Source organism: Camelus ferus, chromosome 9 (assembly GCF_009834535.1).
Source record: "Camelus ferus isolate YT-003-E chromosome 9, BCGSAC_Cfer_1.0, whole genome shotgun sequence".
In the NCBI taxonomy this organism is placed as follows: Eukaryota; Metazoa; Chordata; class Mammalia; order Artiodactyla; family Camelidae; genus Camelus; species Camelus ferus.
In genome coordinates, this window is record NC_045704.1 from 13,238,621 (window position 1) to 13,264,187 (window position 25,567).

At 55.0% G+C, this 25,567-nt stretch overlaps 2 protein-coding genes across 5 annotated transcripts; one reads left to right on the forward strand and one right to left on the reverse strand.

Moving 5' to 3' along the window:
• Positions 1-388: 388 nt before the first annotated feature.
• On the forward strand, positions 389-4,687 carry HRC (histidine rich calcium binding protein). Its single transcript, XM_032485581.1, has 7 exons — positions 389-1,437; positions 1,548-2,609; positions 2,685-2,755; positions 3,289-3,357; positions 3,619-3,673; positions 4,154-4,190; positions 4,373-4,687. Exons 1-7 carry the CDS (start codon positions 588-590, stop codon positions 4,407-4,409), a joined length of 2,181 nt encoding a protein of 726 aa, XP_032341472.1. The 5' UTR covers positions 389-587; the 3' UTR covers positions 4,410-4,687.
• Positions 4,677-25,528, reverse strand: PPFIA3 (PTPRF interacting protein alpha 3). 4 transcript variants are annotated; one of them, XM_032485571.1, is made up of 30 exons: positions 25,202-25,528; positions 20,671-20,925; positions 20,314-20,415; positions 19,783-19,947; positions 19,380-19,454; positions 18,845-18,919; positions 18,302-18,523; positions 17,037-17,183; positions 16,814-16,948; positions 16,303-16,386; positions 16,044-16,175; positions 15,526-15,588; positions 15,299-15,378; positions 14,882-15,026; positions 14,158-14,345; positions 12,908-13,130; positions 12,091-12,254; positions 11,835-11,962; positions 11,054-11,147; positions 10,603-10,684; positions 9,689-9,889; positions 8,988-9,050; positions 8,795-8,821; positions 7,544-7,719; positions 7,026-7,123; positions 6,654-6,829; positions 6,498-6,566; positions 6,066-6,237; positions 5,548-5,619; positions 4,677-5,463 (listed from the first exon to the last, which is right to left on the reverse strand). In XM_032485571.1, exons 2-29 carry the CDS (start codon positions 20,908-20,910, stop codon positions 5,561-5,563), a joined length of 3,585 nt encoding a protein of 1,194 aa, XP_032341462.1. In that variant the 5' UTR covers positions 20,911-20,925; positions 25,202-25,528; the 3' UTR covers positions 4,677-5,463; positions 5,548-5,560. The 4 variants fall into 4 exon arrangements, with proteins under 4 accessions (XP_032341462.1, XP_032341460.1, XP_032341461.1 ...); XM_032485569.1 differs by having other exon boundaries at positions 4,677-5,619; XM_032485570.1 differs by having other exon boundaries at positions 4,677-5,619; positions 25,198-25,528.
• Between the last annotated feature and the right edge of the window lie 39 nt (positions 25,529-25,567).

Genomic DNA, 25,567 nt, shown 5'->3' on the forward strand with positions numbered 1-25,567 from the left:
TAAGTAGCCCCTTCCAGCCAGAAACTTCCCATAACCTAACCCCCAATCTTTCCTTGTCAGGGGTCTCACCCCTCAGATACATCCCTCCTGCTCCCCACCCAGCTGGCCCAGGCTCCGCCAAACTGACCCACTAAAAATCTAGCCGTTGTCTTTGCAGCTGCCAAACATGAGCTTATTGGCAGTCTAAAGTCAAGTCTCTGGGTCCCCCTCTCCTGGCCAAGGGGAGGCTCCTTCACCCACCCACTCTCCAGCTAGGAGGAAGAGGAGCAGGAGGGGAGGGGCAGGCGGGGACTAACCCAGAATAACTCAGAGTAAATTTAGACACAGAGAAGGGAGGGGAGAGACCCTATTGGCTGGGAAGTGGGAGGGAGGGCCAGAGAGGGGGGTCAGGGGGCTCTGTAGGCGGCCTCAGAGGGGTGTCCAGAGTTTGGTAGTGAAGGCCAGAGGGCAGAGACAGACACAGCAAAGACACAGGGAGAAAGAAAGAGAAGGACCCCAGAAGTGACAAGGACCCCAACATTCACTCCTATAGCCACAGCAGCAGCAGGAACCAGCCCTGGGAGAAGCTCTGCTGCCTGTCTGTCCCCATGGGCCACCTTGGGCCATGGCTGCACATGTCTCTCCTCTGGGCTGCTGTGGTCAGCCTACTCCTCCCCCAAGCCATGACCCAGCAGCTGAGAGGGGCTGCGCCGGGCCCCAGCAACTGGAACAACAATGCAGGAGTCTCGGAGTCTTCAGAGGACGTGTCAGGTGAGTTTGGTCATGCCACGCACAGCCACAGAGGCCATAGAGATGAGAATAAGGATGTTCCCACAGAGAATGGACATCATTTCTGGGGCCACGGAGACCATGGAGAGGAGGATGAAGATGTATCCAGAGAATACCATCACCAAGTCCAAGGCCACAGGTACCAAGGCCACGAGGTGGGAGATGAGAATGTCTCTGATGAGGAGCAATTCACAGAGCAGATTCAGCAAGCCCATGGGCACAAAGGCCCTGTGAATGAAGACATGGATGATTCAGCTGAGCACAGGCACCACTTCCCCAGCCACAGGAGCCACAGCCATCAAGACGAAGATGAGGACGAAGTTGTGTCTAGTGAGCATCACCATCATATCACCAGGCGTGTATACCAAGGCCATGGAGAAGAGGAGGATGAAGAAGATGAGGAGGAGGAGGGAGGCGTCTCCACTGATTACCGACATCAGGCCCATAGGCACCGAGACCATGGGAAGGAAGTGGATGAGGATGTCTCAGGTGAACACCACCATCATGGCCCCAGCCACAGACACCAAGGCCATGAAAAAGAAGAAGAAGATGATGTCATCTCCGCTGAGCACAGACATCAAGTCCACAGGTACCAAGACTATCAGAAAGAAGAGGATGGGGTTGTCTCAGCTGACTACCACCACCATGGCCCCAGCCACAGACACCAAGGCCACAAAGAAGAAGAAGAAGAAGAAGGAGAAGAAGAAGAAGGAGAAGAAGGAGAAGGAGAAGGAGAAGGAGAAGGAGAAGGAGAAGGAGAAGAGAAGGAGAAGAAGAAGAAGAAGAAGAAGAAGAAGAAGAAGAAGAAGAAGAAGAAGAAGAAGAAGAAGAAGAAGAAGAAGAAGAAGAAGAAGAAGAAGAAGAAGAAGAAGAAGGAGAAGGAGAAGGAGAAGGAGAAGGAGAAGGAGAAGGAGAAGGAGAAGGAGAAGGTGATTATGATGATGATGATGATGATGATGATGTCATCTCCACTGAGCACAGACACCAAGTCCACAGGCACAGAGGCCATAGGAAGGAAGAGGATGAGGATGTCTCAGATGACCACCATCATATCTCTAGCCACAGACACCAAGGCCACAGAGACAAGGAAGATGAGGATGAGGTTGTGTCCACTGAACACTGGCACCAGGTTCCCAGACATATTCACCATGGCCTTGGAGATGAGGAAGAGGAGGAAGAGGAGGAGGTCACAGTAAAGTTCAGCCGCCATGTTGCAAGCCACCAACTCCAAGGCCACAAGAGCACTGAGAAGGAGGACTTCCCAGGTGAGTATAAAAGAGCAGCCGCTGACCATCACTACCACGGAGTCTCCACGGAGGAAGATGAAGACATCTCTGCCAAGCTTGGCCACCAGGATCCCAGTCACAGGCAGCAAGGCCATAGCGATGAAGGGACTGTCCACAGAGGATCCATCAAAGAGGAGATTAGCCACCAGCCCCCAGAACACATAGGGGTCAAGGATAGAAGCCATTTAAGGGAGAGTGATTCTGAGGAGGAAGAGGACCACAGCTCCCATGAAGGAGATGATGAAGGTTCAGAGGAGGGAGAAGAAAGCACCCACCATGGCAGACTGGACCAGGAGGATGAGGAAGATGAGGAGGAAGGTCATGGCCTCAGCCTGAGCCAGGAGGAGGAAGAAGAGGATGAAGAAGAGGCGGAAGAAAGGAGGAAAGAGAGGGCTGAGGTTTGGGTCCCACTGAGTCAAGACCACCAGGAGGAAGAAGATGAGGAGGAAGGGCTGGAGGAAGACAAGCTTCCCTTCACCATCATCCCCAACCCACTGGCCAGAAGGGAGGTGGCTGGAAGTGCTTCCAGTGAGGAGGAGAGTGGTGAGGACATGGGTAAGTGATCTGATTGGATGGGAGTGGGGAGGGGTGGAGTCAGCTTGGGTCATTGCTGCCCTCTTGTCCCCACAGATCCGCAGGATGCCCAGGAGTACAGGAACTACCAGCCAGGGTCCCTGTGTGGCTACTGCTCCTTCTGCAATGTATGTCCGCAACCCAGATCCATCCACCAAGCTGTTACTAGAATTTGTTCCAGGGCTGTGGTGTGCCTTGGGAGGGCTCTGAGCAAAGGAGGGTCAGGGGTAGTTCTCAGTGAACAAAGATACTTCGGGGGTGACGTTGGGGAGAGACTGGAGGCCAGGAGACCGGGGAGGAGGCTGGCGCAACGGTCCAGGAAAGAGCTGCCCTTGTGGATGTGGGGACAGAGAGAAGGGTGCAAGGTGGAGCCAGGGGAAGTGGGACAGGACTGGAGACTGACAGACTGTGAGGAGAATAGGGAGGGAGGGGGTGAAGAGAGTACCCGAAGTTTCAGCCCACAGTGATCAGGGAACGTGGCAGCGCTCTCCAATAGGGAAACAAGGTGAGTGGAAAGCAGATCGGGGGGAAATACTGAGTTATGTTGAAGATAATGAGGGTGAGGTGTTGGAGAAACGTCCAGGGGGCAGGCTGGAGGACTGGCAAGTGGCTCCTAAATGGGGTTAGAGTTTCTATCTAACCAGGATCTTCTGGTCCCCAGCGATGCACTGAATGTGAGAACTGTCACTGTGACGAGGAGAACATGGGAGAGCACTGCGACCAGTGCCAGGTGAGACTTCCCTTAGATTCAAGAACCCACCAGGCTTCAGAATGGCCCGGGACCATCTGGGCACCTCCAGCCCCAGTTTCTGGCCTCTGCCCTTAAACTGACCCGCCTTACCCTGATGTAGTCTTGACTCCAAACCCGATCCTGCCTCAGCCTTAACTTCCACCTAGCTAGCCTCCAGCCCCTGTACGGCCCCCGGCCCAACCTGACTCCGCCCCAGACCACGTCCGACCGCCTTTTCTCTCTCCCCGTCCACGCCCTCAGCACTGCCAGTTCTGCTACCTCTGCCCGCTAGTCTGCGAAACGGTCTGCACTCCAGGTGAGCTTGGGCGGGGCCGAGGAAAAACGTGACGAAGGGGAGGGGCCTGGTGTGGAGGCGGGGCCAACCTGAGGGTCGGGCCCGGAAGGTTGTGGGGCGTGGCCAGGGCCGAGAATCTGAGGCTGGAACCGGAGGAACATGGAGGGGCGGGGCCTGGGCAGCGGGAAGGTTGGGGATAGGTGCCAAAGCCTAAGAGGTTAGACTTGGCTGGAGGGTTGAGGGGTGGGTCTAGAACCGAGAGGCCGGGGCCAAGGCAAGTGGAATTCGAAGGACAGGGCAGGGAGGGTGGGGCTACTAGAGAAAAGCATCTAGAGCAAGGAGGAAGGAGTGGGACCTTTGAAGGAGTCTCAATAGAAGAATTCTTTGAGGGGGGAAGAAATCAGGAAAAGGAGGCGGAGCTAGTCCTGATCCCAGACTGAGTGAAAAGTAGCCCCCTAATTCCACCTGTGGAGTACCCCTCAAGCCTCTTCTTTCCCACAGGAAGCTACGTCGACTATTTCTCCTCGTCCCTGTACCAGTAAGTGCGTGGAGGGGGAAGTTTAAGGGCCCTGTTTGGAAAGGTGCTGTCCCAGTATGAATTATTGGACGACCCTGAGACTATTTCCCCCTTGGTGAAAATGGGCAAGTTAATGATCTCCAAGCGCCCTGGGGTGAGCTTTGGACACCTCGGCTGTCTAACCTCTGCATCCTTCTCTCCAGAGCCCTGGCAGGCATGCTGGAAACTCCGGAACCCTGACCCAGGCTCGCGGCTGCAGCGCAGACACATCTCCCTGGTCTCCCAACCCCTTTCCACGAGCCCTATTTATTTCTCTGAATAAATGTGCTCCCCGAAACCTCATTGTCTGGGGGGGGATCTGGATTCTCTGGGCACTGGGGAACACAGGTGGGGACTGGGGACTTGAACTCCTGGATCTGAGAGAGGTGGGGCTTGAGACTCCTGGGTCCTCGAGGTGGTTGGTTTGCTTTCCTTAGGTTCTGTTAAATAAATCAGTCAACACGGAGCTTTTTGAAACAGTTCTCTTTACCCGTGATCACTGAGTGACGCCTGGGGCAGGGAGGCCGACCAAGAGTCGGGGGCGAGGGCTCCCCCACCGTCCTTCCTCCCCCCACGCCACGTCGCCCAGTAGCATCATGGAAAGGATTCTCCCATGCAAACCCCGGAGCCGGAGCGGAACGGGGAGCGCAGTTCTGCGCCCACTGCCCCCGGGGCACGGACACGGCCACAGCACGGAGGGCAGAAGGGCCTCAGGGACACGAGACACTGGAGAGGAAGAGGGAACCCCGCCCGCAGCGGACCCCAGGCACCCTCGACCTGACGCGGAGGGGCAGGGCTGTGGCACAAGGGGCGAGGCTTTTAGCAGCGCGTCCCCCCTCCCCTCCTTTCGGACGAAGAAGGAAGACTTGGGCCCCGCAACTGGGAAGAAGAGAAAGTGCAGCCTCTCCCCGCATGCGGCCCAGGAGGGAAGCCCCGCCCCCTTCCCGCGGGGATAGGGCACCCGTCTCCCATTGGAAATTGATCAATAAATTACAAAGTAGAGGAAAGGGAGGCGCAAGTTTGGGGCGGGATTTCTTCCTGCCCTCTTCTTTTCCCCTCTCAGTCCAGTGCATGTGGTTTGGTCCAGGCCCAGTCCATTTGTGAAGCAAGGACGAGCACTCCCCGCTTGTCTGTACAAATGGTCCAGTCCGCGGCGCGAGCTTCGCAGCACGCTCACCCCGGCGAGACCATACTCTGGGCAGGGGGGGGGGGGGAACAGAGCCTCCGAAAGATTCTTCCGTCCGAATGAGGTCACCTGCATTGACGCCGAGCAGTACGTGCAGCTGTGAGGATCCGTCGTGCCGCCCCGAACCCCAAGGTCGCCCATTACAGTCCTCACCTGGAGGCCTACACTAGCAGGAATAGGTCCGGACAGAAACGCCGTCTGCCCGGGAACTCCCAGAAGTCTGGCCTGGAGGAAGAGCGAACAGCGGTTCAGCCTGGAAAGCCCCCCGGACAGAGAGACAGACACACAGACAGACACACACACACACTCACTCTCTTTCTCTCTCTCTCTCCCCCAGTGTCCCCCAGTGTTTCTTCGATCCTCAGCCCCAAGCTTCCTCTCTTAGATTTCCCCTCCCGAGATGACAACGACAGCCGGGCTCCAAGCTGGTTTCCCTCCCTTTCCCACAGTCTTGGATTCTTCCAAAGTGCCCCAGGTGACACTGGACCAGTTCATTTCCCATCCTGGAAAGGGGGTGTGGGATTAATCCATTCCACACCCTGAGGATTGGAGCGGTCCATTTGTCATGGGTAGAGGGGAAAGGACTAGGCTGGAGGCTTCAGGAATGTTGAGTTCCACTTCCCACCCCAAGGGGATGGGAGGAGGAGCTGTCGCATTGGGGATCCGCCCACCTTCCGGCTGCAGCTTGCGGAGAGGGAGCCCTGGCGAGCCCAGGGCCCCTGCTGCGGCGGAACGAAAGTTGGGGGGCAACATCTCAGCTGAGTCAGGGGTTACGCCTCGGAGGTCTTTCTCTCGGAACATCTTCCTCCAGGATGGGGAGCGGCTGAAGGACTTGGCGCTGTCCTAGGTATAAGGGCCCGGCAGCCGGTGAGGTACCAGGGCCGCGTACCGATTCCGCCCCTTCCCTTAACTCCACCCCTCTCGACTTCACTCCTATCCTTGACTCCACCCCTCTCCACGTCCCTTCCCTCTTTAACCCCGCCCCTCCCCTGGACCGTCTTCCACCATCACTGGTTGGGAAAGTCAAGTCCAACCCCTTCAGCTCCGACCCTAGAGGTGCCGCTTAGAGTTGTCTCCTATTAAGCTACTAAAGCTGCGCCCACCTCGTCCAGCCGCCTGTCTGTGCCCAAGGAGATGAGGTTGCTGAATTCCTTCTCCAAGAGCTGCCGGGCCTGGGGGGAAGAGGTGAGAGAGTGGTTGCAGCGTGCAGTCTGCGAGGTGAGGATGCCCAGAATGTCCCGGGCCTAACTGCAGCTCACCTGTGCATTCTGCGTGGGGATCTGCAGGAGCAAGGCCAGGTCGGAGTAGTCGAAGGTTTCGTCCAGGGCGAGCAGCGCCCCGTGCACCCCGCTCTCCGTGAGGTTCGTGGCGAATTCCTTCAGGCCCAGCCCGGACACCCAACCCATGACCCGCTCATTGGACCACACCATCACGTCTGGGGACGGAATGGACCCTCAGCTGTGCCCCTCCTGGGGCCAGTCCCTTTCAATTTATCCCGTATCTCCACCCCCATTTCCTCTTTCTGACCACGCCCCTATGCTGGCTCCTCCCCCTCGCTATTTATGCCTCCTCCAGCCCTGCCCCAAACCCCTCCACTTAACTCCCTGCGACACTTACACTGTTCTACTCACCTCGGATCTGGGTCTGACTCTCTTCCCGCCTCCGCTCCAAGTCCTTCCGGTCATAGTTGAGCCTTTTCAGGCACATGATCCCGTAATGCAGACTCACCCTGAGCAGCAAAGGAAGTGGAGTCACAGGTGAGCCCTCACAACCCCAGTGATGGTCGCCTCTATTGGGACCTTCCCGCTGTTTGTGATCTCCTGGGAAAGAGCGAGGAATTGCTTCATTTGATCTGTTCTATTGATCGCTGATCTTCCCAGGAGTTGGGATATTTTCAACAGGCGGTTCCTATTGGTCATCTTGGAAGGGGTATGGGCTCAACTAGCCAAGCTGTCTCAGAATTTGGAGTTTTCCTAGTGGGCCATCTCATGGGCCGATGAGGCACAGGAGTCAGGCTATTCAGAGAACCTGAACTAAAGGACGGAAAAATAGTCCAAGGGATTCCCCATCATTGGTCTTATTTGCCAAAGACTCTCTAGGAATGGGGCTTCCCCCCTTGAACTGTCATCATTAGCCAGGCAACCCCCACCTGTGGAAGCTGTCCACCATCTTGAGTTGGCCCCGGAGCTCCTTCTTGTTAAGATGATCTAACATGCGGGCATCCACCAGAGACTCCATGAAGTAGCTGCGGTATTGGGGCAGCCCCAGGCTGGGCAGCCAGTCGTTTCCCACCCACTCGTGGTTCATGTCGCCATATGCCAGGATCTGGGGCCATGGGCAGGTGGGGGAGGGGTCAGGCCCTCTGACCCCTTCCCGTGTATGTATGAAAGGGTACAGCCTAACCCCCTCCCCCATCCGAGGTTGTTCTTTCTCCACCCCATAGCAGGACAGTGGCCAATCTCTGCTCAGGCCAATGGACAATCCAAAATTGTCTCCTCCTTCATAATGAGAGCATAGACCCATGTCTACTCAAACTGTGGTTCTTGGACCCACAGCATCACCATCACTTGTGAATTTGCTGGAGTTACAGAATTTCAGACCCCACCCTAGGCTACTGAATCGAAGTCTGCATTCTCACAAGATCCTCAGGTGATCTGAACTGTACATTAAAGTTTAAGAAGGACTAGTTTAGCATTGTCCCAACGCAGAACAATGGACCAGTCCATCACTACTCCCCCAAGTCAGGACAACGGATACTTCCAACATAGCTCTCTCCCCAACAAAGAATAATGTATCTAAACACCACTCTTGCACTGTCCCAGAAAATACTAGTCTAATGCTGTATCTGACCCAGACCAATATTCTGGATCAACCCACAATCCTTTACTCCCTTTAGTATAAGAACACCATCTATACCTTCCCCTGAGGGAAACAAGACCCAACACAGCTCCTCTACCTCGTGTGAGCTCATACCTCTCCCCTCTTGAGAACAAAATGTAGCTTCTCCCCAACTTCTCAGCCTGAGGTGCCGCCCCCTCCCCAAATGCTTTCCCATTTGCTCCAGTGGAACAATCCCGCTTCCCTCTCGACCAGGGGGAAAAGAGCTGCTCAGCATCTCCCTCTAGTTATAGCAATGAAACAGCCCCTGGAGCCTCCGCAACCCAACATACTGGAATGACCCGTGCACCACTAACAATGGAACAGTAGGGCTTCTACACCGACCCTCATCAAGCTGCAATGACAGTCCAGAGCAGAGCTCTGCGCAGCATTCCCCGCCCCCCGCCCCTTGGTAAGGATGGAATGCTCTGGCGAGGGTAGGGGCGGGGCTCAGAGAAGGAGGAGCGTCCATGCAGCATGCACAGCCTGTTCATGCGCCCCCTTCCCGCCCCGCGCCCCCTACCTGCTCCCAGCTGATCTCCTTGGTCTCCTGACCAGTTAATGGGAAGAGGGGAGAGAAGGGGTGGGTTAAGGGGCAGGTGGAGGAGGGCTGGAGGGACAGAGAGACAGACAGACAGCCACAGACTCACCACTCCCCCGCCCCTCCCCAGGGAAAGTTAGTGCCACCCCCAAGGCTGCCGGCAGGGGGCACTCACAGGCTTTGTCGTCGCCGTGAGGGACTCCATCTCCTCATGTGTCATCCACACGTTTCCTGTGGACTGAGGGGCGAGGGGTGTTATGGAAGTTGTGAGAGAGCTTCTGGATAGGGGAGGGGAAGGGGGTCGTGGCTCCTGGAGGAGCCGAATTAGGCATGGGAACACATAATTTTCTGTATGGAACAAAATGATAAAATATTAGAAAGCAGTAAATGCTAAGGGAAAAAATAGTGTTAATGTGCTGGGGTGATGGGGCGGGTGGCTAGTTTGGCTGTTGAGTTAGGGAGGCCTCTTGGAGGTGGTGACATTTAAGCTAAGACCTCAAGGATGAGAAGGACCCAGACTTAGGGAAAACGGGAAGGAGGGCTCCAAAGGGAGCAGCAAGTGCCAAGGAGCAGAGGAGAAAAAGGGGGCCAGGGGCCCCTCATCCAGGGCCTTGTAGAGAACCATATGAATTTGGCTTTTTTCCAGGATGGGATCCCTCTGGCTGCGACGGCATGTAAGACAGAATGAGGGTTAGGAGTAGCAGGGAGGCAGAGAGACCTGAGGGGAGACCCCACCCCAGAGATAATCCAGGTCAGAGACAATGGGGAGTAGGGTCTACCCGACCAAGCTGGAGTGAGCCGGCCCAGGATTGGCTACTCTGATAGTGGGCGGGGCCCTAAGGCAGCAAGGGCTGGGATTGGCTCCTGGACACTCACCGTTCGGGAGGAGGCAGGAGCAGAGGGTGAGGTGAGCGAGACCATCTCCTGGATGGCAAGGCGCAGCTTGAGCCGGTGCAGAGGGTTGCTGATGCCGATCTCACGCTGGATCTCCGTGTCTGACAAGTTGGCCATGATGGCACCACTCTTGACATTTGCCCGGCAGGCGGCCACATACCACGCAGGCATGCCTACCCACAGCTGGACCGGAGGAGGGGAGGGAGGAAGGAAGAGAGGGGGAAGAAATGAAACAGAGGGACAGAAACATATCAGAGAAGAGTTGGGAGAAATGGGAGGAGAGAAAGAAAGGAAGAGAGGGAGACAGAGATGGGGAAACGCAAGTGGAGGAGAAACAGAAAGACATGGGAAGTTAGCAGTGAGAGGACCAGACAGGGCAAAGGAAAGAGATATGAGGGTCAGAGAGAGACACAGGGAGACAGAGGAGGAAAGTCAGAGGAGAGTTATACCAGAGTCAAAGGGGAAAGAGAGCGAGTTGGGAAAGACAGAGATGAGGAGAGACACACAGAGATGAGAGACAGAGATGAGGAGAGAAAGTCACAAAACACATTGTGAGAGAGATGGAAGAAATACAGGGAATGACCAGAACATAGAGATGGGGAGAGAGGCAGAAAAATAGAGATAGAGAATCTCAGAGAGAGAGAGAGAGAGATGGGGAGACACAGAGACAGCAAGAGACAACAGGACCAAGGTGAACATGGCCAGAAAGACAGGGGTGAGGGGAGAAGAAAGAGCAACAAGAAGATCTACAAGAAGCCTGACTCCACCCAGGACCTCACCCTCCACCCCCGCCTCTGGGCTAGGAGGATGGTGCTGGGTGGACCTGGCCAGCCCTCATGCTGGGATTCTCAGAGGGGTTAGGGATCAAAAGTCAGGACATTTCTGGGCACCAGTACCTCCAGCCAGGAGACCACAGTGGGCCCATCCCAGGCAGCAAAAGGCAGGCCCTGACGGCAGGCCTCTTCCAGAAGTTCATGCCTGGGGAGAGGGGGCCAGGGCAGGAGCTCTCAGGGCCAGAGATACCCAACCCTCTTGGATGGCCCTCCACGTCAACAAGCCCCCACCCTGCCACCAAAACACTTTTTCTGAATGTAGGAAACATGACAGATGGTTAAAAAAATACATGTGAATCTTTGTAATAGTCTTCCTCCCTACCCCCCCACCACACACACCAATAAAGAGAAAAGAGAAAAAACAAAAAACAAAAAAACAAAAACTCTGGGAGTTCCCAAGTCCTCAAGCAAGCAAGTTCAGGATACCAACACCCTCTCCCATAATTTTCTTCTCGTTTATGACCACCAACCTCCCAGAAAACCCTCACACACACATACACACACACTCACTCACTTCCTCTTGTTCCTTCGGTCCTTGTCTCCTGGGCCTGTCAGCTTGGCTAGCCCCAGAGGGTCGGTGGCCAATGTCTCATCTGAGGGTGTTCCAGCTGGAGGCAGGGAGGGGCCAAAATTTGGAGAGTCTCAAAGGGGAGGCAGAATCTTTGATGCTGGGGGTGTTGAGAAGGATGCCAGGAAAGCAGAGGCCCAGAGGGATTAGTAAATGAGGCCACACAGAGGGAGTGAAAAAACCAGACAGGGACCAGTGTCACTACCTAGACAAGGAATTGGAGAAATCCCCAAAATAGGGCTGGGTTCACTGGGCTGGCCTTGGTAAGCTGACAGGGGTGTACTGGTAAATGTTTAACAACTGGCTCCCTGGGAAAGGAGGGGATATTTTCTGATTAACAGCATTTGCCAATTTCCATGATGTAAATAATTCCACCAATTTCCAGCTATCAAAGCAGTTCACAAAATTCCTGTAAATTTAACTAACTTGGATGTCACAAGCAGACAAGCAGGCTCCAGCATACCAGGTGCCCTGCCTTTAAGATGTCCCTCCCTCTTTCTCTATTTAAAAAATAGGTAAATGAAATAAATCCATTTGCCCACCAGTCATTCAGGCAGGCCTTGGAGTGCCATTTCCTTGTCCCTCTTCCTCCCCTCTACCTCTACCAAGGTTCTAGGTTCTAAATGAATTACCAAATGAAGACAGGAATGAATGTCAAGTGAATATGTAAAGAAGAAGAAAGGAAGGGAGAAAGGAAGGATGGGAGGGAGGGAATCAGTGTACTCACCCAGAGAAGAGCTGTCCCGACCTGGTGGTCCCATTCGCCCCTTCTCCTTCTTGCCAAAGAGACGGCCTATGGATGACTTGATGCTCTTCTTCTTGGGAGCTTTGTGCAGGGAATCTGGGGTGCCCTCACTGAGTGAGCAGGACAGTGTGAAGGTAGATCCCATCTGGAATGCCTCCTCTCATCCCAAGTCTTTGTCCACTCCCATCTTATCCTTCTAAGTAAGCCCCTCCCTGTCCCATCCCTTATCCTTACTGACCTTCCCCGTGACGGTCCTCCATCTTCCAGGGAACCCGCCTGCAGTGCCAAAGCCTGGGTCATTCTCTCAAGGCGGGCAGAGCGGGGAGTAGGAGGTGGGGTGTCTCCTGGGATTGCTGGCCCCTCTCCCCGTGGAGCCCCAGCTTCCTCCTTGGGGACATGATTCTGGGGACAGAGAGGTAGAGATGCTAGACTGAGTTGGAGGGGTCATGCTGGGGACCCTCACTAGTTGGGATATCTACTAGGTGTCTGGGATGTCCCTGACTTGGGGCACTACTCCTGAAAGTAGCCCAGATTAAGTGGGAGTGAGCTGCAGAAATATAAAGGCAACTAGTACAGTCCCCCTGGAGCTTGACAAGTCCATATGTATTATCTTAGCTTCTGGTGTCAGGAGTGGGATCTGCTCAACCTCAAGGAAAGCTAATGTGTTACAGGTTCTGAAAGTAGGAAAGCTGTGTTTAAGGCAATTAAATAGGGCGTATAGCTCTTGTGCCTCCCTCCAAGGTCAATTCTCAGGATGTGACGGTAGTTCTCAAACGTATATTTAGTTACAGAAACGTTTTTTTTAAATCCTACTTAGACACCTAATGTGTAAAGTAGGTAAAATTAGATCCGATCTGACTGAAGTACAAGTTAGGGTTTGGGAACCCCGTGGCTCAGCCTCCCCATTGCCCTTTGAGTTGGAACTTTCAGGGAAGCTAAAGTTGCTTTTGAAACCACTGGTGTGACAGTCATTGCTGACCGTTGTTAGGGAGCCCTGTTTATGACCTCCCGCCACCACCACCACCAGCAAGCTGAGGAGACTTAAGAACACTCACAGCTTTGTCAGTGCCCTCGCGGGCAGGGCTAGGGGGTGCCAGACGGGGTGTTGAGTGGCCAGAGCTGGGAGGGGAGGGGCTGGCAAGGGTAGAGGTGGTGAGGGAGGGGGGCAGTGAGCAGCTACTTCGGTAGCGACCCAATGAGTCCAGGCCAGAGCCAGACACCCGGCTCTCCAGCTCCTCCGCCCTTTGTTCTGTTGTCTCCTTCTCCTCTTGGATTAACCTGAGGAAGGAAAGGGTAAGATGGGGTGAGAGGACTGAGGAAGACAATAGGAGAGGGAGTCTGGGGATCCCAGTGAGCCAAGAAGGCTTGGTGGGTCAAAAATAATTCTGGGGAAGGCACAATGAGGTTAGAGAGTGTTGGTGGATCCATGATGGCTTCACAGGTTCAAGGGGGAGTTAAGGGGCCACGATAGACTCAGGAGGTCATGGAGAGAGACAAATTGATCACAGTCTACACCAGGGTGACTGTGAGGATAACCAAGTGGTTCTGGAAAATCATAAAGGGATTACTATGGGGAAGAGGTCAAGCTCCAAGGAAGAGAGCAAGAGCAAGGTTTTAATAAGTTCAGGCTAAGATCAGGGACTCTGAGGTCAGCCTAGGATCTAGGAAGGTCATACAGTCATTTTGTGAGAGTCAACGCCTCAAGTCAGAATGTCTTTGAATGGAAGATTGTGGTCATGTTGATGTAGTTGCTGGGTCCCATGGAGAGTGTGTTATTAGAGAATTGCCAAATAGGGCAATTGCTGGAAAAGCAGGGTAGACTTTATGTGATGGGGGATTCTTAATAAATTGAAGATTCTTATTATATTAGGTAGAAATTCTTGGTATCTAGAGTTGAGGTTCTCCAGGTACTTTGGACTGGGGACCTGTGTGGTGTTGAGATTCTTAGGGCACTGGGAGTCTCTGGGTACTGTTTGTGTGAACCCATAGAACGTATGATGTATTGGAAGATTCTTGGTGTATCGGACTGTGAATTGTGGTATTTGGGGATGCAGCCTTTGCTACGTTGGGAATTTGAGAGGACTGGCTGTGGAGGGGTGTGTGTGTAATGTATACATATAGCACATAGGAGACTTCTGAATATATTCTTAGGGGTTCCTGGATAGTGGAGAGAGTGTTGGCCTGGGAAAATTCCTTGTGGATAGGAGGAGAAAGGTTAGGCTTAGGCCTTCAGATCAGTCTCCAGAGCCAGAGGGGCTGCAGGGGGAGCTCAGGCAGAGCAGAACAGATTTGGGCCAGTGCTCACTTAATCTCCTTGTTGATGGCCTCCAGCTGTTCCTGAAGCATGATGGCCAGCGTCTGTACATCGGCCTGCCCACTGGGGGATAGCAGCTCGGCACCAAACATCCCCTCTGCTTCCTCCTCATCGGAGCCATCCAGCTCCCCTGGGAATGCAGGTGGCATGGACCCTGCAGGGGCAGACCGCTCCCACTCCTGCCTCTGTGTGGAGACAGAGGGATGTCAGGTGGACAGGGGCCGATGTAGGTGAGGGGTGTTCCCACACCTCTCCTGACCTTTTCCATCTTCTATGACCATGCCCAAGTCCCACGACCTGGGCTGCCTTCACCATATGATCCAACCCCCACACTTTTCCCAGCCCAGTTTTCTCTCTTGGTGGGTCCCTTTTCCCGTCCACCCATGACTCCGCCTCCTCCCCTGGGGGTTTCCTTTGACCCAATCCACTTCCTTTCTTCACTTGGCCCCACCCATTCTAGGATACTACACCCTGCACACCGACCCCCCAAACCCACCCCATCGTTCCTCTTAAGTTCTCACCAGGCAGTAGGACATCCACGTGAAGAGATGTCGAGGCAAGTGGGGGTGATGGAGTTGTGGAAGAAGGAGAGAAGACAGCGTGGGTCCTGGGGACTGCTTCTCAACTCAACCCCCGCTCAGAGCCCTGCATATCAGGATCCACTTCCCACCGCTGCCCTTCCAAGCCCTGCTAGGCCCCAGAAGTGGCTGCTGACCTTAGAGGGCTCATCCTTGACCCCCGACCAGCGGCCCCTCTTGCTTGCCCGGCCACTGCCAGCCCCATAGGGGTCCAGGTGGGCGCCAGAAGGTAATGTGGGTGCCTGGGAGTAACGGAGCTCCAGGGCACTGCCAGGGAGGGACCTGTGGGCATGAAGAGGGTAGTCAGAGACCATGGGGCCAGGAAAAGGACACAGATGAAACTGGTCATGGGGAAGACCTGGGGGTAAGAGGAGTGGAAGAGGGATCTCAAGTCGAAGGCCAGGAAAAATGGTCTGAAGTCAGGGGTCAAAAATAATAGGGATCAGTGGAAGTCTCAGGCAGACTAGGAGTGACGGGGGGAGACATGGATCGATGGGATGAGCTTAGCCAAGGGGGATCCACAGGCAGAAATGGGGCAGGAAGACTACCATTACCTGGAGTAGGAGGATGGTGGCCTCCCCCGCAGCTGGTCAATCTCCATCTGCATCCGCTCCATCTCCGCCAAGAGCTGCTCCTGTGGGGAGGTTGGAGATGTCAGGTCAGAATCTTCCTCAACCCTGAGTATCTGCCCCTCCCAGCCAGGCTCAGACCATCTCCATCAATGCCTGCCCCAATTCCCTGGCCCTCAGCCCCAGGAACAGCCCCCCAGGCCTCTCCCTACCTTGTTGAGCAGCAGCTCATCTTGAAGCTTCTTCATGTTGGCAATCTCCTCGCTTAGCGAGTTCTGTTGGGGACGGGGGTGGGGGGGTGCGTTGTGCAGTGAGGGGGCGGAGCCTGGAAGCAGCCTCCAGGGCACAGAGAGGACCCCAGGGGGAATGAGGGCATGAATGGTGAGCTGGAGGGGGAGAGGGTTGTAGGGCCAAAGATGCAGCTGGGGAGGTGTGTCCCAGGGAGCCCAGAATTCAGCGTCCTGTATAACCTCAGAGGAGTCAGAGTTTGAGAGTCCATAGGGTTAGAGGCTTCAGGGAGAGCTAAGAATTCAGGGTATAAGTGCCCCCTAGAATTCAGCTCTAGGGTGTTTCGGCTAGGTGAAAGAATGGTGGTCCCAGCAAGAGAGCAGAGAAATCAGTCCAATTCGATTTTGGGGTGCCCAGATTTGAGGAGGTCCCCAATAACGGTTTGGGGAAAGGTGTGGGGCCTCAGGATTCTAACTTATCAGAGCCCTAGGTCGGAGCGCACCTTCTCCTCCAGTGCCCCCATGCGCTCCTTGAGGTGAAGCTGTAACCGTTCGTTGGACTCGCTCAGCAGCTTGTCCACTGTCTCAGACAGCCGCTTATTGTGGTCATCGTTCATCTTCTCCCGCTGCCGGGCCTGCCCAAAATAGACCAGAGCAGAGTACTCAAGCCCAGAGCGCTGCCCCTTCTCCAAGCTCCCGACCCCAGCAGCCCAGCCCCCTCATCTAGGCTCCTCTTCCAAGCCTCAAAGCCCCCGCCCTCACCCGCTGCAGCTCCTGGTTCTTCTCCTCCAACTGGGCCTCCAGCTGCCGAAGCCGCTCCTCAAAGTTCCCATGACGTTCCTCCGCCTGGAAGATGGAACTCATCGCATCTGACTTTGCCCGGCTAGAACCCGCTCAGGCTCCAGGCCCCACCTCCTCCCAGGCTGGGTTCCAGGCCCCGCCCCTGGAGCTCCTGGCTCCTCCCCCACGGAACTCCAGACCTTACATACAAGATTCAAGCCCTGCCCTCTTCGCTCGTCTACAGGCCCCGTCCCTTTCTCGGTTCCTGTTTCACTCATTCTTTCTATCCGAACCAGAGGGCACCACCCCTCACAGAACCTCTACGTTCTTCCCCCATTTCAAGTCATGTCTCTTTCCTAGACCCCAGTCCCTGCCCTTTTCCACAGAATCCAGGCTGTAGGTCTCCTACCCGCCAGACTCAAGGCCCCCGCTTCCTCCAAGTTCTGCCCCCTCTCCTCAGAAACTCAAGGCCCAATTCCAGGCCTCCTCTCACCTTGTTAAGCGCAGCCACGCGCTGGGCCAGCTGCGCCTCTATCTCAGGCAAGGTCTCCGCCTTCTGCAGCGTCTGCTGCAGCTTCTGCTTGGCGTCGTCCAGCCACTCGGCCAGCTGACGGCTCTTCTCTTCACTCTGGGGCACATGGGCAGGGGGGAGGGGAGGAGTTAAGTCACACAGGCCGGGCCTCGCCCCCATTGCCCCTCCCCGGCCGTGCCCCCACCTGCCGGTACAGGGACTCCTTGCTGGCCAACTCATTCTCCAGTTTGTCGTTGGCATCGTGCAGAGACGTGGCCTCGCGCTGGGCACTCAGGTAGCGCTTCTCCAGCGTTGTGATCCGCTCCTCCATATCCTCCCGCTGGGCCAGCGCCTGCAGAGATGACAAAGGGCCACGTGGACTACAGCTCCCAGAAGGCCCTGGGAGTACCCTAGGCTTAGAACCCCAGGTCAGGTACCCCAAGGTATCCTGGGAAATGAAGTCCCCTGCCATCGGGCAGTCAGAATGATAGAACACTTGCCAAGAGCTCCCAGGAATAGCCAACATTAGATCCCCTGCGACATGATAGTTAAAATGGTGGTACAACACCTCCCATAAGGTCCTAGGGCATTACTGACTGAGCCTCATGGGATGGGAATTCCTCCCTCTTCTTGGCCCACTCGCCTCAAAAATCCAGGCCTTAATGGGGAGGGAAGAGCTCAAGTGGTAGAGTCCATACTTAGCATGCATGAGATCGTGGGTTCAATCTGCAGTACTTCCTCTAAGAATAAATAAATAAGTAAACCCAATTACCTCCCCCCACAGGAAAAAAAATTCCAGGCCTTAGATTTTTCAGCAACTTTGTCATAGCCCAGTTTAGAATCACAGAGCAAGAGCCCTAGGGTCTCATAGGAAGGAAAGATCCCTTCCATCTGGAAGGAAACATCTCCCAAGAGCCCTCAGGGTAGCACAGGATTAAAAAACAAGAGAAGGAGCTCCAGGACCTCATGGGAGATGGACTCCTGTCTGGGAGCCTGTGTGATAGGACCACACCTCCCATCAGGCCCCACGCTTAATACCTGAAGTAAAAGTCCCAGTGAATGATGAAAACTAAAGTGCTCACTCTTCTTTCTCATCCAATGCCTTCAGGAATCCCTACAATTCCCAGAAGGCCCTTGCAAGTGGGAGTTAAGATCAAGGAGTCTCAGCCAGGATGGGGTCAAATGCAGACAAAGGAATTAAACTGAGAGGTGCAAGAGAATTTCCCAATGATAACATAACAACTACGACCAGGATCTGGGGGACTACCATGTACGTGTAATGTGCCAACCCTCTGACAAGGGTCATAAATCCTATTTTACAGGTGAGGAAACTGAGGCTCAAAAAGAAGAGTCCATACAGCTTGTGGACTGAATCCAGGTGCATGAGCTCTGTGACTATGGGTAAAAAGACAGCGAGGGTTGGGGGGAGGGGAGGGACAGAGGGCAGCCCACCAGGGGCTCCGGCCTCACCTCCTTGAGGTCGCGCTGGAGCTTGGAGTTAGCTTCCTCGGCCTTACCCAGCTCGCGGTGGGCGGTGCCCAGCTCCTCCTCCAGCTGGCTCATCTGGCGGCACAACACCGCCAGGCGCTCCCGCAGCTGGCACACCTCCGCACGCTGCCGCTCCAGGGCTTCCTCCAGCTCTGCTGTACGCCGGTTCGAATCCCCTCCAGGACCCAGACCATTGGGAAGAGTCTGGAATGCGCACAGTGATGAAGAAAGGGACAGAACCCAGGGTGGGGGCACAGAGATATAGATAGAATGCAAGGAGAAAGTTGATGGAGGGGAGGGGGAATCAAAGGCCATGTAAGGGCCGTGGAGGTCACGAAAGTTAGCTAGCTGACTTGAATCAGAGGTCAAAGGCCAGTAAGGGTCTTAGGGGTTCAGATGTCCTAGGATCAATGAGAATCATACCAAACATTAAAAGGGCTGTTACAAAGTCAGGGGGCCAAGTGGGGAATCACAGGGATGAAGACCAATGAAGATTAAGGGGAGGGAAAGAATTCCACCTCTTACCTGCCCGTCCCCATCCTTCCCGGGCTCCTCTAGCCCCGACCGGCGCCTAGACAGCTGTTCTCGAAGGCTCAGAGTCTGGCAATGGGAAAGAGAGATCAGGGTAAAGGGGGTCCTAAAACCCCCGTTCTTCCCACTGCCACTGGTCCTGCTGGGGCCACCCCCATCCCACAGTCTACCCTTAGACCCTGTGCCCTCAGTAAGTCCACCCTTATTCTTAACTTTAGGAGGTGTCCTCTTTAGCCTTGACTTTCCCCACCCAACCGTTTCCTCCTTCAGTTCTTTCCCTCAGCCCCAGCCCCAGTTCTGGGTTCTCCTCTTAGTCTCACTATCACGGGGCAGTACTCGCCCCCCACTCCCCACCGCCTTAGTCCTTCCCAGTGAGTTCCTCCTTAGGAACCCCGCTGGTTCTCTCCATAGTCCAACCCCATTGGTCCTCTGCCCTAGACCTGCCCCCAGGAGATTCTGGAATCCACCCAATCAGATGGAGGCCATTTGTAGTTCCTTAGTCCCTCCCCCTTCTTGGCCACGTCCTCACCTCCTGATTGCTCAGCTCCAACTCTTCCTCTAGCACAGCCACTCTCTCCAGGGCCATCCGCAGCCGCTCCCGGACCTGGGGATGCGGACAAGACAGAGTGAAACAGAGAGCAGATCCAATAGAGAACAATTGGGATGTTCTCGATGAGATAGGATGGGCCTGATGGTGCAACACTAGCATTCTTCTGTTTATAAGTGTGAAGCCCACCCACTGGTATCCCCTATCCTAGAACATTTTTCTATTATCAGCCACTCAGGTCCTAGTCTTCGTAGCCTGTCTCAATTAATTACAGTCAACTTTCTTCCCACTTGGGAGACCCCCAACAAATCACAGCCAGAATTTGTTCCATTCAAGAAGCCCCCCACCAACCAGTTCTGCATCCAGGCTCTTCCGATTCTCATACCTTCTCATCCAGGGCCTTGTGGTGCTCGAAGAGGGATTTTAGAGCTTTGAGTACCTCCACCTCGGAAGAGACCCCGCCCGGGGACTGGGCCTGGCGCTTTACCACAGTCATGCGCAGTGACCTCTCGTGCCTGGACACCAGGCACTCCAGGTGTTCTAGGAGAAGCTACAGGGATAAGGGCACCGGGCGGAGGAAAAAAGTCAAGGAAAAAGAGGCAGAGTAGAGGAAGAGGATTCAGACAGGTGGGGGTGGACACATGGAAGAAGTAGAGCCAAGCAAAGGGGTATGGAGAGAGACAGGTCAGGAAAAGAGAACAGGATAGCGGAGGTAGGGAAGGGGTCAAGGAAAGAGTGGTAGGGAAACAAGAATGGTTAAGGTGATAGGAGAGAGGACATGAAGGAAGGAGGAGTCCGGCCAAGATGTGGGAGCAAGGAGAAGACAGAAAGGCGAAATGGGGAAAAAGGATGGGTCAGGCTACAACACCCCGGGGTCCCGCCCAGCGACTTAGGCCCCTCTCCCAAGACCCCTCACCCGCGTATTGTTCCGCTCCGCCTTCAACTCTGCGATTTCTTCCTCCCGTTCCAGTAGCTGCTCCCGACACAAGTTCAGTTCCTTAGTCAGAGCCGCAAACTCCTGTCCAGACGTGGGAAGAATCGGGACGATTGAATCAATCCTTTGCGCATCTCCCTCATTCCCTAGGACCGGGAGGTTTGGAGACCCCGCCCCTCCTCTCCAAGCCCCGCCCCTTCAAGCGGCTCAGGCCCCGCCCATCATCCTCAAGCCACACACCCCCAAGTGCCAAGACCCACCCCTTCCGGACCGCCCTCCCGGCGCCCTCCCTGGTCGAGGCCCCACCTCCCGCAGGCCCCGCCCTGGCCCCGCCCAGACCTGGGGCAGCGCGATGCTGAGCTGGCGCTGCAGCGAGTCCTTCTCGTGGCCCAGCTCGCGCAGCCGCAACTGCGCGGTAGCCAGCCCGTCCTGCGCCTCGCGCAGTGTCTCCAGCAGGCGCTCGCGCTCGGTGAGCATCGTGACCATGAGGCGCTCCAGCTCGCCGCCCGCCTCGTCCGTGCCCAGCGCCGAGCCCCGCCGGCCATCCTCGCTGATGGTGGGCATCACCTCGCACATCATGGCGGCGGTGCTGGCCTGCGGGTGTGGGGAGGGGCCAGGGAACCGAGACCGTCCTGGTCAAGGCACAGGAAGGGAAACCGAGGCACGGTCACTGGGATACTACTTAGTGAAAACTGGGGCAGGGCAACCCAAGCACTGCCCAGAAGAAGCTGAGGCCCATCCATTCCGACCATGGCACAGAATAAAGTGAAGCTCATTGCTCTCAGGAAACCATACATGGCTACCTGGTTAAGAGCATTTGGAGGAACTGAGGTCAGACTTCATCAGACACTGGCAGCAAGCAAATCTAGGCCCATCCTATTCAGAGAAACCAAAGCCAGGTGACCCATTGCTTGAGCAAACATGGAAAAATCGGTCTACCTATTCTGGCCCTGCTGAGAATCCCCCTCAACCAACTGCCTGAGTGAGAAGACTCAGGCCCAGGCGAGAACCATGCCTTCAGGATGCCCCCAAAACAGGGTTACAGAAATTAGGTCACTGGTACCTAGTTAGCCATATAATGTCATAGGGATGGTTCTCATATGCTATCCAGCCCGATTCCTGCTTCCTTCAACTTCCCAGATATCTAGATATCTGGACCCCAGCTCCAGAAGCATCTAAAGACCCACTCCAGTTGGGAAAAAAAAATGGTGGGGGCCTGTCCAGTGATCTCCCACTCTGCCCGAGATCCAGCTCCCTCTTCCCTCAGGTCACATGAGTCTAGGTCTCTCTGTCGCTTTCTTCCCCCAGACTGAGCCTCCAGCCTTCTCCTCCCTAGTCCCAGGACTCAGAGACCATATCCCCCTCCTCCCAGGACACAAGAGTCTGGGCTTTCAACCTTCAGCTTGAGACCCAGAAATCACAGCCTTCAGACTTCTCCTTCCTCAGAACCCAGAAATCCGGGGCCCCAGGCCCCAGGAGTCCAGGTGCATGAGCTGTGGGCAGAGACAAAGGGCGGTCTCCTGAGCCACCCCTTCAGCACACATCAGGTCAGACATCAGGTCAGACGGGTCTAGCTGGCAGAGCCGAAAGCAGGAGGGGCTTTCACTCTGTTCCCTCCTTTCCTTCTCTCCCTTTAGGCAGAGGCATAACCGGTTCTAAGAGTAGATAATTCCCAGCCCCACCCAATATTCAGACTATGCCCAAAGCCTGGGACTGGGACCTTGGACTCCTATGAGGAGAGGAGGGGACTGAGGGCCCTGGGACTTGGGAGGGGAGGCAGCTGGGTGCCTGCATCTTGGGTCTTTGTAGAGGTGCAACTGGGAATCTGGACACCTGAACCCCAACACTCAGAGAAAATTTTTATAAGCAGGCAAGCAAAACTTGGGCCCCAAACCAACATGGTATTGAAACCCCAGAACCTACTCATAAGGTGCAACACAGCATGTTTTACAGAGACTGCTCTAGAACTTCAAATTCACTGAGAAGGAAACAAGATTTAGCTAGGCTGGGTGTAGAATCTAGAAAGCCACTGGCATGAAGACACAGTACAGAGTGCAGAAAGGACATGTTTTTCCACATTTACAATGTGCTTGGGGTAAGATCTGCATGTAGGGCCAAATAGAGAGGCATTATCTAGAACCTAGGTCTGGAACCTTGGACCAGCCGAGAGCAGTCTAATAACTTAAAGGAGTATCTAGGTCACCCCAGAACCCCAAAAATAGAGAGGAGCATATCGATACCTAAGAACATACCTGATGCAAAGTGTAACAAACCTATCAGGAGACATAATCTGGAACTCAGAACCTACCAGGGATTAAGGTATAACACAGACTATAGCAAAGGTTGCATTCTTAGTTTTTATCATGTGTCTAGGTAATGCTGGAACTCAGAAGGGAGAATACATGCCCTAGAATTCAGGACATGCCCTGGAGGCAAAGGAAAACCTAGAAAATAGTTAGGAGCTTGCCTGGAACTCAGAATTGCCTGGAGGAAGATGCAGAAGGATGCATTCCGGGAACTGAGAATTTACTGGCATAAGGACTGAGCTGGCAAAGGGGGTGGAGGTGGGAGATGTTCTAGAAATGAGGACATTTCTAGGCTGAAGACTCCAGAAGGGGAGAGAGCCTAGAGCATGCTTAGAATGCTGAAGTAGCAGATAGAGGAAGCCCACAGTCCGCAAGGGGACAAGTTCTAAACGAAGGTCACACTTGGGAAAAGAAGGACAGAAAAGGTGGGAATGGATGGGCCTAGTACATAAAACCTGAGGCAGGAAGATGTAACATACAACACTTCAGTGGGAATCCTTGAGACTTAAGACTGTAGAATCAGATGGAACCTGAAATAGGAAAATGCATTCTAGAATTGATAGCACAATTTGGAAAAAGAGTAGAGCCCGTCAAAGAACCCACACATTTTAGCACTTAGAATTCCCCTGGGAAGAAGAGAATGGACTCTAGAACAATGCCTAGGATGTGGCTGGAACCTAGAACACACCCAAAATGAAATTTCAGCAGAAATTTTGAGACTGTCTCTGAAAAATTGGAACATATCTAAGGAGAAGAGGGTGGGATCAGAATTTAGCTTGGGAGCATTATCTAAATATTTGAATTCACCTGGGAAAAGCCATGCCGAGAACTTAGCATCTAACCTAGAATTTAGAACATGCTTTGGGTGAAGAAGGAACAGAGATGCTGACTGGCAGTGTTCTAGGATCTAGAAAGAATCTAGAACATGGAGCATTGCCAGGACACATGTTTTCCTGGAAATGGGGAAAACAGTTCTAGATCACAAAATGAGCCTAGGCCATAGAACACATCTGAGGAAGGGATGTATGTTTGGTTCATCAGCCTGAGAGTGTACCTGAAGGATGGGACATCACTCAGGATAAGAAAACATCATGATGGGGTACTGGAAACATCTCAAGAAGCTCAGGGGTCTCTGGGGAGAAAGTAGGGAACCCAGAATCTGAGATATGGGGATGAAGTGGGGTTTTTTTCAAGGCCACCATAGATGTCAAGTTGATGGGCGATGGTGAAGCTGTAGGGATCTGGGTCCCTAAGAGTAAGAGCTGAGGGGCTAGGTACTTGGTGTGGGGAATGCAGGCAGAGTTGGGGAACTGGACTCCAGGATCTTTGTGGTGACAAAGGACAGGAGATGGAAGTTTGGAGCTCGAGTCCTTGTTGGAAGGGAGGGCAGGGGTAGTTGGCTTTGGGGGGCAGTACAGAAAGTGGGTACTGAACTCCTGGGTCCCTGAGGAGAGGCAAGATCAGGGACAAGGCCTCTAGGTCTCCAAGGGGGAGGGTGGGCGGAAACCAGAGAACTGCTTTAAGAATTGCATTCTGAGTCCCTGAAAGAGAGAGAGTCATGGCGCCTGAATCCCTAAGAGAGCAGATGCTAGGGTGCCAGGAGGCTGGGTATATTTATCTGAGGGGAACAGGGGCTGTTGAAGTGGGTCTCTAAAGGAGGCAGAGGCTGGGAAACTGGATTTTTAGATCCTGAGGGATGAGGGCTACCAGCTGGGGCCTTTAGCCAGAGGAAGTGAAGACTGACAGGGCTCCCAGAGCCAGGTGGGAGCTGGATTCTCGGATGCCAAGATTCCTAAGGTGGACCAGACAGGAACATTCAGAAGCCCTGACTCCTCAAGAAGCAGCTGGGGTCTTGGAAACCTGGGGCCTGAGGACTGCCAGGGCTGAGAGCCTAGGCAGCAGAACCTGAGGCCCCGGTCCTCGAATCGGGGAGGGCCCGGGTATCCCCGGGTCAAAGGCGCGGCGAGGGGATCCCCGAGCAGCCGGCGCCCCCTCCCCGGCGAAGGCAGCAGGAGATGGGGGAGGCGAAGCTGCCGAGAACAGTGACCATGGACAGCTCCAGAGCGGGCCTGTGTCCAGAGCGGCCGCGGAGCGGGCCTGGACTGAGGGACTCGACCGGTTGTTCAAGCCGGAGGACCGGAGATGGGCAGAAGGGGTCGGTGAATGGGGGACTATGCGGACGCGACAGGGCGGAAGGGGGGGCGGCCGGCCCTAGACGGGGGAGTCTGACACAGACGCGGCCGGTGTCTGGAGCTGCCAGGACTGGGCCGAGGAGGAGGATCTAGGTCCAGAGGGGGTTTCTGGGGCTGAATTGGGAAACCCAGGCTCCTGGGGCTCCGGAGGAGGAGCAAGGCGGCAGTACGCCTGGGATTCTAGGGTTCGGTTGGGGACTCAGAGAGCCGGGAGGGGCACGCCTGAGTCTCTGGGGTCGGGCTGTGAAATCTGGGCTCTGAGGTCCCCGGGGATGAAGAAAGCTATCCAGGTTTTCGGGAAGGCGAGGGAAGCTCGGCGAAGGGTCCCCAAGGTGGGGGCTGCCAGGCGGGCCGGGCTGGGCTCTTACCTACCTGGTCCGCGGCGGCTGCGGGCGGAGCTGGGCTGCAGGAGGGACGTGGGGTGGGGTGGGGGGACCGGGCGGGGCCCCTGGCGGCGGCCGGGGCCCGGATCTGTGGTGCCGGAGCCCTGTTTCTGCCGCTCGCGCGGGCTCCGCGTCTCTTGCTCTGGCTTGGGCGCTGGGGACCCCCCTCCCCTTCACAGTCTCACAATCCTCTACCCACTAAAATAGACCCCTGCCCCTGTCACCGTTCAGCCTCCCCCCGCGAGGCCGCAGCCGCCAGATCCAGGGGTGCTCACCAGCGCCCCCAAAATCCCACCTTCCCCCGCCAAAAAATTCCTCCTCCCTCCTCCCCCCCACACCAGCTCCCGGGCGGTCG